This window comes from Nelumbo lutea, chromosome 1 (assembly GCF_056320005.1).
Source record: "Nelumbo lutea isolate HS-2025 chromosome 1, American lotus-T2T, whole genome shotgun sequence".
Classification (NCBI taxonomy): Eukaryota; Viridiplantae; Streptophyta; class Magnoliopsida; order Proteales; family Nelumbonaceae; genus Nelumbo; species Nelumbo lutea.
Window position 1 is genome coordinate 209,200,356 of NC_142684.1, and position 13,184 is coordinate 209,213,539.

At 40.6% G+C, this 13,184-nt stretch overlaps 1 protein-coding gene across 2 annotated transcripts in view; it reads right to left on the reverse strand.

The window, feature by feature from the left end:
* Window positions 1-13,184, reverse strand: part of LOC148880709 (NAD-dependent malic enzyme, mitochondrial-like) — a 139,585-nt gene that overhangs the window by 100,683 nt on the left and 25,718 nt on the right. For both annotated transcript variants that reach the window (XM_088962683.1, XM_088962684.1), the window contains 3 exons: window positions 2,146-2,206; window positions 1,438-1,541; window positions 1,278-1,361 (listed from right to left, as the gene is read on the reverse strand). In XM_088962683.1, the coding sequence (XP_088818809.1) occupies window positions 1,278-1,361; window positions 1,438-1,541; window positions 2,146-2,206 (249 nt within the window). The remainder of the gene's footprint in view (window positions 1-1,277; window positions 1,362-1,437; window positions 1,542-2,145; window positions 2,207-13,184) is intronic.

A 13,184-nucleotide genomic window follows, 5' to 3' on the forward strand; every position in this document is an offset into this window, starting at 1 on the left:
ATTGGGTGACTATGATGGTAAACTTCTGAAAGATGTGAAATAGATCCAAAGATTAGTGGGAAAGTTGATTTATTTGTCCATGACCCATCTGGACATTGCCTATTCAGTTGGGGTCCTAAACCAATTCATGCACTCTCCTAAGAAACTACACATGGAGGTAGTAGAGAGAGTCCTAAGATACTTAAAAAAGTATCCGGGGACAGGTCTACTATTCAGTAAACATAATCACCTAAAAGTGGAAGTCTTTACAGACGCTGATTGGGCAGGTCTGTGGATGACAAAAAGTCCACAAGTGGATATTGCACCTTTGTGGGAGGAAATCTAGTGACCTAGAAAAGCAAGAAACAAAGTGTGGTAACAAGGTCAAGTGCTGAAGCAGAATATAGAGCTATGGCACATGGGGTGGCTGAAGTTCTTTGGCTAAAAAACCTTCTAGGGGAGATTGGAGTTGTTGTTCATAACCCTATGTCTCTTTACTGTGACAACAAGGCAGCCATAAACATCGCCAGCAATCCTATCCTACATGAGAGGACCAAGCACATTGAAGTGGACAAACACTTCATAAGGGAAAAATTGGAAAAAAGTGAAATTTGCACCCTTTATGTCAACTCCGAGGAACAACTTGCTAATGTCCTTACAAAAGGACTTCCATACTCAAGACACAATGAGTTATGTGGCAAGCTGGGCATGATAGACATATTCAGCCCAACTTGAGGGGGAGAGTTGTGAGGGTTGTTTATTTTTTGTTATTTTACAGTTGTTAGTAGCATGCTGTCAGCCAGTGTCTTTTATTGTCTTCTTACTTGTTTGTTAGTAGAGTGTAGCCAGGGGCATAATTGTAATTTTCTCATTCTTTATATTAAGTTAATATAAAAGATAAGCTGGGTGCCGCCAGCTATAGTTTTTGTTTCCCAATCGAATATCTCTCTCTCCCTTCACTTCTCCTCTCCTCTCTCTTCTCCTCTCTCTCGTCTCTCTCTATCTAGAAAAGATTACAGACCCCTGGGAGTAGAATACAGTTTATCCCTGATTTTCCCACCTTTACAAGTTTAATACAACATGATAATAGAAAAATCATAAATGATTTGAACAATGGCCATGAATACCTTGTCTTCTATCAGTATGAATTATGAACCTCTTGTTATCATTGCAAGTAGTTCAACTAGTAACCGGAAGGTGATTAAATTTTTTCTTGGAAGTTGAGGATAAAAAAGTGAAACAGATATATTGAATTCCAGTGCATAAATCATACAGTGCTATTATATACAATGGACTACCTGAACATCATCATTAAACATTCGGTAGGTATGCCTATAGCGCTGCAGTAATTTGAAGGCCCACTTACTTTGGAAATCTTCAAACTGCATGTATCCAAGTTCTGTTAGTAATTTGAAGTCCCATTTAATTGAAAACCACCATGCATGTTAATCAACTTACCTGCACAATCACATGTGGCCAACGAGTAAAAACAGCCTCCATAAACTCATCAATAACTGAAAGGTATTCCTCACCATCAAGGCGGTGTTGTTGCAATCCCAGGTCTATTTACGAAAAAAGAAATTAGAAATTTAAAAATGAAAGGAAATATCGGATTGTTAGAAATAAATGTTGATGTAAATGGCTGAAAAATGCATTATGTGGTTAAACATTAGACATAAGGAACTCTCATGCACAAACTTGGGTGCATTCTAATTATACAGGAAATCTAGGAAATATGCTCAAATCTTTTAATTGTATATTTAAGTAACTTGCAGAGGAAATCTAATATGGGAAGTGGAAACTAAGGAATTGGATAGGAAATATATTGAGGAATATTATTTGCATAGGCAAGGACAACTTCTTATATACCATTTTCAAGCCATTAAAGAAGTAGCTTCTACAGTACTTTCTGGATCTGCTCCAAGAATCAAATATAAATCTAAGAGTTTCAGTACCATATAAAAGCTTTTAACTTTAACACAATAATCAAGACACTTTATTTTCTCTGACAGTGAATATAGAAAATGCGAATAGCATTACCCTTTGAGTACTCCATATGGGAATAATTAGTGCCAAATGTGGAAGTTACTTATTTAAAATCAATTCAATATCTAGTTACGCATGATATTTGTATGGTTTTATAGACATGGTACATAGAACTCTTACATAGGGGATCTTCAAGAAGCTTTTCATTGTTAGTTCCAACATCAATCATCACTGGAAGTACCTATAAGGAAAAAAAGAAACACTTAATAACTTCCCTGGATAGAGACCTACTGACATAAGGAATTACAAATCTGAAATTTGACTATACTTAATAGAAAAATATCAGCTATGACCCACATTTTGTTCCTTAATAGAAGCCAGTAATCTATGGACACGAGAGAGTACAAGATAAAGAAAAACAAAACCAGTAAAGCATAAGCACCAAGAACTTCATGGAATGAATCACTTGGGAATTGAATATCTGTTAAAATTTTTAGTTTAAGCACCAGAAAAGTAATTTGAATTCAGGTCCTTAAAGGATCTGATGGTTACATTAAGAATATGCAGAGAAATTACAAGCTGGACTTTAAAACAGTAATCATTTAAGAATATATAAAAGTGATGGTTACCATTGGGTATTCTTGTTGCTTAATGGTTGAGGGTTGCTTTGTTCCCCCAGAGGCAGGTGGTTGCTGGGTTTGTTGGCCATGGGGTGAGTGTTCTTAGGTTAGTTAAAGTAGTCGATCAAGACTACAGTCAGTCTTGAATTCCAATAGATTTCGGATTGAGAAAAGCAGAAGAAAGAGGGAGAAGAAAGGAGAAGAAGCAGAAGTACACAAGGGTTTTGAAAGGAGAGACAGATCGAATGAATCTGCCGCCACCACTCTCTCAATATTTATAGTTTATGTTCACTAAATGTAGGAAAGGACAGAATTGCCCTTAATGCTTACATGGCAAATAAAACAAATAAATAACTGAGATAACAAGTTGTCTAAGATAACTACCAACTAACACTGACAAACTAATCAAAGGTTACATGTGCTGTCATACAAACACAGTGGGGACCACAGCCATGGGGCCCACATCAGTGTTCTCTATACTCCCCCTCGAGTTGGGAATAGATATTTGTCATTCCCAACTTGAATAGGTCTGCCTCTAACTTCTTCCTTGGAACGGCCTTGGCGAGAAGATCTACGAGCTGCATGTTGGAGATAATATACGGGAGACACACTTCTTATGATGAAACCCTTTTTCTGACAAAGTGTCGATCAACTTTGATATGTTTAGTTCTGTCATGCTGCACCGGATTGTGAGCTATATTAATAGCCGCCTGATTATCACAATACAGCATCAAGGGCTTCTCATAATCAATACCCAACTCTTCAAGTAGTGGCTTCAGCCATAGGATTTCAGCCATTCCGTTAGCCATTGACCTGTATTCAGCTTCGGCCTTAGAGCGGGAAACAACAACTTGTTTCTTACTCCTCCAAGAGACAAGGTTACCTCCTACAAGGGCACAATATCCAAAGGTAGACCTCCTATCATCAGCACTCCCAGCCCAATCAGCATCTGTATAGACCTCCACCTTCATGTGATTATTGTTCTTGAACAGTATACCTCTACCTGGGCATCTCTTCAAATATGCTAATATTCTCTCAGCTGCAAGAAGATGTGTAGTTCTAGGTGAATGCATGTACTGACTAACAACACTGACTGCATAACCGATGTCTAGCTGTGTGAGGCAGAGATATAGAAGCTTTCCAACCAACCGTTGGAACATAACTTTGTCTTCAAGAGGCTCTCCACCCTCTGCACTGATCTTGTGATTCTGTTCAATGGGTGTATCGGCAGGCTTGACACCTAACTTTCCAGTTTCCTCCAATAGATTTAGAACATACTTCCTTTTCGAAATAAAGATCCCCTGTTTAGATCTAGCAACCTCAATATCCAAAAAATACCGCAGTGCACCAAGATCTTTCACCTCAAACTCTTGATGAAGGAACTGTTTGAGGGACTCAATCTCACTATTATTATTCCCTGTCACAACAATATCATCCACATATACAGCAAGTAAGGCCAAAGGCATTTTTAACATTCATATGGAACAAGAGCCAAGAGTAACTTGCTGCAAAGGCTAATAGAACTCGAATAGTGGTCATCTTGGCTACTGGAGCAAAAGTCTCCAAGCAGTCTATACCATAAGTTTGAGTAAACCCTTTTGCAACCAACCGGGCTTTGTACCTTTCAATGGAGCCATCAGCATTATGTTTCACAGTAAATACCCATCTACATCCAACCGGTTTCTTTCCTTTGGGTAGGTTAACTAGCTCACAAGTATTATTTTTCAAAAGGGCATCCATTTCAACTTTCATTGCACCTTTCCACTCTGGATTTGATAAGGCTTCTTGCACTATTCTAGGGATAGGGATATTAGCAATGGAAGTGAGATAGGACCTGTAAGAGGGAGACAGGCGATCATAGGATAGAAACTGGGAAATGCAGTGAGTTGTGGATGTGGTGCAACGTTGTTTCCCTTTACGGACCGCAATAGGGAGGTCAAGGTCATCCGAAGAAGGAGGGGAAGTAGCAACAGTGGAAGGTATCTCAGTGGGCCCTGGGACTGTAGTACCTGGATCTGGATCTGCAGAAGGAACTAGAGCTGGCCTGGACTGCTGATGACCAAGATCAACCTGCCTGCATCGTCTGTGATAGACTTTCAACTCCTAATCCCTTTGACAACCCTCACCATTACAGCCTTCATCACTCAATGGAATGGGTAAAGGAACAACCTCAGATGAGTTAACCCCACTCTCACTGTTGCGCTCCCCCTAAGGAAAAAGACCTAAATTCTCACTACTCTCCCCCTGAGGAGAAACCCTAGGATAATAGGGTGCCTCCTCAAAGAAGGTGACATCCATCGAGACAAATCTCCTCCCTGAAATAGGATCATAACAGCAATAACCCTTTTGAGTTTGTGCATAACTGAGAAAAATGCATTTGGAGGCCTTAGGGTCAAATTTGGAATGATGAGGACCAAGAAGCTGAACAAAACAGGTACAACCAAAGGTTTTAAGAGGAACAGTAAACAACTCCTCGTCTAGGTATAGAAGGGTAAACAGAGGCTTCATATCAAGAACCCGTGAAGTAACCCGATTAATGAGATACACTGCCGTGAGAATAGCATCACCCCAGAAACGAATAGGCACATTGGAGGTAAACATAATGCTTCTAGCCACCTCCAAAGTGTGCCTATTTTTCCTCTCAGCAACCCCATTCTGCTGTGGTGTATGAGGACAAGTGCTCTGGTGAATAACCCCATGATCAAGTAGATAAGAGGTCAGTGGCTTAGCAAAGTATCCTTTTGCATTATCAGATCTGAGGACTTTGATTTTGACCCCAAACTGGGTTAAAATCATCTGATGAAAGTTTTGGGTCAGAGCGGGAACCTCATCTCGAGAACGCATAAGGTAGACCCAAGAAAAACGGGTATGATCATTAACAAACAACAGAAAATATTTGTACCCACCCATAGAAGGGATGTGATATGGCCCCCAAACATCAGTGTGCACAATATCAAAAGAATTATTACTTCTTTTATTACTCAAGGAATAAGATGTTCTACAATGTTTGGCAAGCTCACAACTCTCACATCTCAAATTTGACATCTCAACAGACTCAAATAAAGTAAGAAACAGACTCTTCAAAAACTGAAAAGATAAATGACCTAATCGATTATGCCAAAGCATAACCGGACTCACAAACTGAGAAACAAAAGACTTCTTATCCACTGGCTCTTTCCAATGAGAACTCTCTCCAAGCAGATAGATCACATTCGTCTCACGGCCAGTCCCAATCACCTTCCTCGTCTCCAAGTCCTGAAAAACACATCGGTCAGGGAAAAAGGTTACTGAACAGTTCTGATGTTTGGTAATACTACTGACTGAAAGCAAAATAGTATCAAATTTAGGAACATGCAAGACTGAGGATAAACAGATAGTATCAAATAACTTGATGTCACCCTTGCTAGAAATGGGAACAAGAGAGCCATCAGCAATGGATACTTTATCTCTACCAAAAGATAAGTGACAAGTAGTGAACAATGATGGCAAGCTAGTCATATGGTCAGATGCACCTGAGTCTATTACCCAACAGTTTTCAGTGTAACTTGGAGCTGAAGCATGGTAGGTTGAGGCCCAAGTACTTGAATGAGCAAACGCAGATGTGGCAGGGGCTAATGGTGACTGAGATGACTGAGCTGAATTCCCAACCTCCTTTTCCAACTATATTAGGGCAGCCCGAACAGCAGCTAAGGTATCTAGGGGCATGCCTTTTGTGCCTGACGAGGATGCAAAATCAGTATTCACAGCCATATGAGCATTACCCTTTTTATTCCTCAGTTTTGCTGGGACTAAATGAGGGTGGAGTTCCAACATGTATCTTTCATATGCTTGGGTTTCCTACAATGTTCACATGCTAGATCCCGTTTACCTTCCTTCTTCATGTCCCTTTCTGTATCACCCCCAGACTTAGGTTTAACTGCTGCCAGGGCTGGGGGAAAGGGCTGATGTTGCATCATAACCTTTCTCCTGGTCTCTTCACTATGCACCAAGGAGTATACTTGAGATAGGGTCACACTGTCTCTTGTCAGTATCTGCTGTCTCACAATGTCATAATCTGAATTCAGGCCAGCCAGAAACTCAAGCACCCTATTGGCCTCGATTTGCTTTCTATGGGTCTGTGCATCTTTTGGACTTTCCCACTCAAAAGTCTCCAGGTGGTCAATTTCATGCCACAGGGATTTCAAGGTAGAGAAATAAACAGAGATTGGTTTCTCTCCTTGTTTAAGGTTATTCACCTCACACTTCAGTTCATAGGCTCTAGCAACATTAAGGGGTTGGGAGTAGGTCTCTTTCATGACATCCCACATCTCCTTGGTTGTCTTTGCCCACTAGTAATTTCGGCTGATATGTGGCTGCATAGAGTTGCACAGCCATGTCATAACCAAGTAGTTCTCTTGAACCCACTTGGTATACATTGGGTCCTCCTTGGGAGGTTCTTTCACATCTCCCAATAGGTAGCTAAGTTTTCCCCTTCCCCCAATGGCCATCATGGCTGATTGGGCCCATTCCAAGTAGTTGGATCCGTCAAATCTCACAGTTGTAATCTGAAACGCAGTCTCAGACATACTACCAGAACTGCTGTTCCCAAAAACACCTCCCTGATTTTTTAACTCCATTCTTGGTCAAGAATCAGTAGTTAAGAACTATTAGGGTTACTGCAATAAAAAACAACACTTAAACAATCGATCACAATCAGAAATCTGTATGAAATCAGTTCAGATCTGATCTGAAACCAATCGGCAATCAGAATATATGCAGTCCGATAACAGTTCTCACCCCCAAAACAGGCTCGGAAGCCAAAAACAGGTCTGAAACCCACTTAGAAAGCAATCTGTAATGCTGAGGCAGAATTAGGGTTTTAATCGTAGGGTTAGGAAGACCTTTGTGAGAACATAAACAGTGCTCAGCCGCACTTTCCAAAAGAATTCACAGTCAAGTCTTCAAGTCTAGCCATAGGGTTAATGACAAACCCTAAAAAAACTGATCACCTCTGAGAGAAAATAGGAGAGTTCGGCCGCTCCTCCTAGATAGGTCCAACCTATCTTGACTGACCGCAATCTCAAGGGAAAAATAAAGACTTACCCAAAGAACTCTGATAGCTACCTTCAATCGTGGCCTGAACCCTAACCTCCTCTGATTCTTCCTGATTACCAACACACTCTGCAAGCCTCGACAAGTCTTCGAACAACTGCTAAACTTTTCTGGTAACCTCCAAGAATCAGCCAACGAACAGTCCTTTGTAAGCTTCCAGTCCTAGACAGTTCTCATGTGGTCGGCTGGACTAGACTCACATGAGAAACCCTAGATAGGCTCTGATACCAAGTAGTCGATCAAGACTACAGTCAATCTTGAATTCCAACAGATTTCGGATTGAGAAAAGTAGAAGAAAGAGGGAGAAGAAAGGAGAAGAAGCAAAAGTACACAAGGGTTTTGAAAGGAGAGACAGATCGAATGAATCTTCCGCCGCCACTCTCTCAATATTTATAGTTTGTGTTCACTAAATGTAGGAAAGGACAGAGTTGCCCTTAATGCTTACATGGCAAATAAAACAAATAAATAACTGAGATAACAAGCTGTCTAAGATAACTACCAACTAACACTGACAAACTAATCAAAGGTTACATGTGCTGTCATACAAACACAGTGGGGACCACAGCCGTGGGGCCCACATCTGTGTTCTCTACAGTTAACATGCTTATTTTTCTTTCCTTTTTTTTTGGGGCAGTGACTTGAGGTGATTCAACTAAGTTCTTTTCTGGTTCAGTGGAACTTGGGAAGAAGTGTATGTTGGTCATGGGGTTAGTTTTTTCATTATTTTTTTTTTTGCTCTTGTCTCTATTTTTCTTCTTTTTCTTCTCACATATCTTGGCATGTTTTGCCTCTTTGTTTTTTAATAAATTTGTAATCAATCAAATATAAAACCATCTATGGTTTCCAGAAAAACAGTATAACATGAGACAACTGATATAGAGTAGAGAATGATTTTCCAAGTGAACCAATACATGTATTCCCGCCCGTAGAAAAGTTTGCTGCCAAGCATTTCAAGCATGCCTTTTTTCCACGTATGCAATTTACTTTCTTTTCTTTTTTTATTTTTTATTTACTACAAAAAAAAACATTAGCATGGAAGGCAGTTCTAAAGATTCATCAAACAAAACCACAACCATGTTGCATCGCAGGACTGTCAAGAAAGCTGTTAGCGTTCAGCCGGACTGAGAACAGAGAGAAAGAAGAGAGAGAGAAGAAGAAGAAGAAGAAGAAGAAGAAGAAGAAGAAGAGTCTAGACCAAGAGTCTAACCCAGTCGACCATATATTTAGACTTAGTAAATAAGTGTACAAGGATAGAAATGCCCATGTCTAGACAGAAGGCATATAACTCATATATTACTGACATGGAAAAGACTGAAATGCCCCTGTTTAGTCAACTCTAACGCTCCCCCTCAACCTGGAGAATATATATCATATAATCCTAGCTCGTTACATATGTAGCTCACTCTTCCTGAACTCAACCCTTTTGTGAACAGATCTGCCCATTGATAACCTATTCTCACATGCTCTGTCCTTATCACACCATTGATGACCTATTCCCTTACAAAGTGACAATCTACCTCTATGTGTTTAGTTCTCTCATGGAAAACTGGGTTGGATGATATGTGAATTGCAGCCTGATTATCACAGTATAGCTTCACAGGTTTGCTTATTGAGAACCCGATTTCCTGCAATAGATTCTTCAACCACACTAGTTCACATGCAATGTGTGCCATGGCCCTGTATTCTACTTATGCACTGCACCTTGCTACCACAATCTACTTCTTGCTCTTCCAAATCACAAGATTTCCTCCAAGAAAGGTGCAATAACCTGTAGTGGATCTTCTGTCTGATACAGATCCAGCCCAGTCTGTGTCGGTGTATCCAACTATTTCAAGATCACCTCCTAGCTTGTACAGTAACCCATGACCTAGAGCCCCCTTCAAATACCACACAATCCTAAGAGTTGCATCCCAGCAAGGTACCTGAGGACTCTACATAAACTGGCTAACATGCTGACAACAAATGAGATATCAGGCTTAGTGATAGTCAGATAATTCAGTTTTCCCACTAGCCTTCTATACCTTCTAGGGTTATCAAACAATTCACCTGTGTCACTTCCCAACTTCACATTCAGTTCCATGGGAGTTTCAGCCAGTTTAGCACCTAGCAACCCTATTTCTTCCAACAGGTCAAGTACATATTTCCACTGACATAGGTTTATGCCTTGCTTTGATCTAGCAAATTCTATACCCAGGAAATACTTCAACTTCGCAAGATCTTTTGTCTGAAAGTGATCTTGTAGGAAAGTCTTCAATCTATCAATCCCAACTCTATCACTGCCAGTTATGACTATGTCATCCACATAAGCTACCAGCAAGATCTTCACGGCCATAGTCATAGCTAAATACTGAATGATCAACTTGACATTGTCTCATTCCAAACTCCTTCACCACCTCACTAAATTTGCTAAACCAAGCACAGGGAGACTGTTTGAGCCCATAAATCCCTTTCTTGAGCTTACGTACCTTACCATCCTCCCCCTGAGCAACAAACCCTAGTGGTTGCTCCATGTACACCTCCTCTAGAAGATCCTCATGGAGAAATGCATTTTTAATAGCAAGCTGAAATAGAGGCCAATCATGCATGACAGCTAAGGAAATCAACACAAGTACAGAGTCAATCTTTGCCACTGGAGAAAAGGTTTCGACATAGTCTACACCATAAAATTGAGAGTACCCTTTTGCAACTAAACAAGCTTTCAGGTGCTCCACTCTCCCATCTAGTAGATATTAACAACATATACCCATTTACAACCAACAACATGCTTACCTAAGAGAAGAGTGGTGAGCTCCCATGTCTAATTGTGATGAAGAGTAGAGAGTTCCTCTTCCATAGCTTTTCGCCACCCTGGCAATGTAAGAGCCTCCTGAACATCCTTAGGTATGGATACAGAGGAGAACAGGGTAATAAACTGGTGATGGGAAGCAAAAAGGTGAGATACATAAACATAATTGGATATGGGATGTAGCGTACAACTACGTTTACCTTTCCGCAAAGCAATAAGAAGGTCAAGATTAGAAGCCAATTCAGTTGTGGAAGGGGTTGGATCTGCCGCCGAAGTAGAAGGTGGTGGAGGTGCTAGTCTTTGTCGATGAGTATACACTTGACAAATTGGTGGTCTTTCAGTACGCTCTGGCAATGGCAATGGGGGAGACTCAGGCACAAGGGGAACCACCGGAATGGAATTATCAACCGAAAGAGGAAGAGAAACCTCTGTAGGCAAATGATGGATATCAAAACCAAAGAAGTAAGGCACCAATTCAAAAAATGTAACATCAAGACAAACAAAGGATTTCCGAGTAATAGGGTTGTAGCATTTATACCCTTTCTGGGTCTTAGAGTAGCCAAGGAGGATACATTTAATGGAGTGAGCATCCAACTTGTCTAAACCAGGACCAAGATTCTAAACAAAACACACACACCCAAAGATCTTAGGGGTCAGGGGGTATGGAGACAAAGTAGGAAACAAGGTAGAGAACGGAGAACGACCATCAAGAATGAATGTATGCATGTGATTAATGAGAAAACAAGAAATAAGGACCGCATCACTCCAGAATCATTTAAGAACATTCATATGATGAAGAAGAGAGCAAGCTGTTTCAAGTAGATGTCGGTTTTTTCTCTCAGCCACCCCATTTTGCTAAGGAGTGTGGGCACAAGATGTCTGATGAATTATACCATGTTGTTCCAAGTATTGCTGAAAGGAAGAAAGAAAATACTCTCTACCATTGTCAGAACGAAGAATTTTAAGTGAAACACCAACTTAAGTGTGCACTTTAGCATGAAATTTTTGGAAAATGAAAAATAATTCACTTCTTTCTTCCATTAAATAAAGCCATGTCATTCTTGAACAGTTATCAACAAAGGTAACAAAATATCTATAACCATTGTACGACTCAATTCTAATTGGACCCCAAACATCTGAATGAACTAAATCAAAAAGACTCAGCATATGACTATCAACTCTAGGACTGAAGGAAACCCGATGGTGTTTCCCATACTAACATGACTCACACTACAAAAACGACAAATGACTCAATGATGGAACAAGAAGCTTGAGAGCTTTAAGAGATATATGGTCGAGTCTACAATGCCATTGAAGAGGAGTCAAGGAGGTTTGAAGCGCAACTGTAGAGCCTCCACTGTCAAGATAATACAATCCGCTAGCTTCATGCCCTCCACCAATCTTCTTCCCCGTCGTTAGATCCTGAAAAACAAAAGAGGAAGGGTAAAATATGATAGAACAATTGAGGGATTTGGTTAGTTTACTAATAGATAAGATTAAAGGAAACTTGGGAACGTATAAGATAGAAGACAAAGATAGAGATGCAGTGGTAACATTACCAACACCATAGATGGGGGAAGTAGATCCATTGGCAAGCGTAACATTATTTGATGTAGAGGTCGGAGAAAGGAAGGAAAACATACCTGGAGTGCTGGTCATGTCATCAAAGGCTCCAGAGTCAATTATCTAGGGTGAAGGTTTGGATGCTAGGCAAGCTATACCTGAATGAGCAAGGGTGGTGGTGTTCTGATGTGAAGTGGTCTGAAGAAATCTCTCATGTTCCTCTTTGGGAATACTCATCATCTCCTTCCCAAAAGAGGTTGTGGCTGTAAAAGATGTTGGATCAACTGGTTGAGTATCCCTGACTTCACTACCACCAACAGTTGCATGATTAGCCCATGTGGATTGTGGGTCATGTAAATCATAACAAAAGTTAATTGTGTGTCATCTCCCATAGTGTGAACTTCCTTGTTGTGTTCCCCTTTCCTCTGCCACGGCCTCCTCCACTGGTACGACCAGCCATAGGATTACCATGGCCTCCCTTAACTGTACGGCCACCTCCTCTGTGCCCATAAGAACCACCTCGAGTACTAACCACTGCTGATCTGTCAGAAGTTATGTTACTCTCTGCGGGGCTAAGAGGTATCCTACGGAGACGGGCAAAAAACTTCTTCTGGAGTAGGGAGAGCAGACCCCCCCAATATCTGTGCTCTGACAGATTCATACTCTGCTTTCAGTCCCACCAAGAACCATGTAACATCTAGTTGTTCCCTTTGTTGTTGCTGAATTTTAACGTCCGGTGTTAAGGGATGCTAGACATTAAGTTCATTCCAAAGATTTTTCATATTGGCATAATATTCTTCAAGAATCCGATTTCCTTATTGCAAACTAAGGTATTCTTGATAAAGCTGATAAACCCTTGTAGTGTTGTCTTGTCCATAATAAAGTTTCTTGGCATGTTCCCATATATCCCTTGTTGTATCTAAAAACATGAAGTTAACACTGATTTTAGGCTCCATACTGTTCCACAACCACGTCATGATCTGAGCATCCTCTTGCTCCCAATCACTAAAACCCAGGGAATCAGCACGCAGTTTCTCCTCCTATACATGTTTCACTTTCTTCTTAACCTTCAGAAACACTTCCACCGACTTGGCCCATGGAACATAGTTTTCACCATTGAGTTTGACGGATGTCATTTGGACACTTAAAAAAATCAGAGG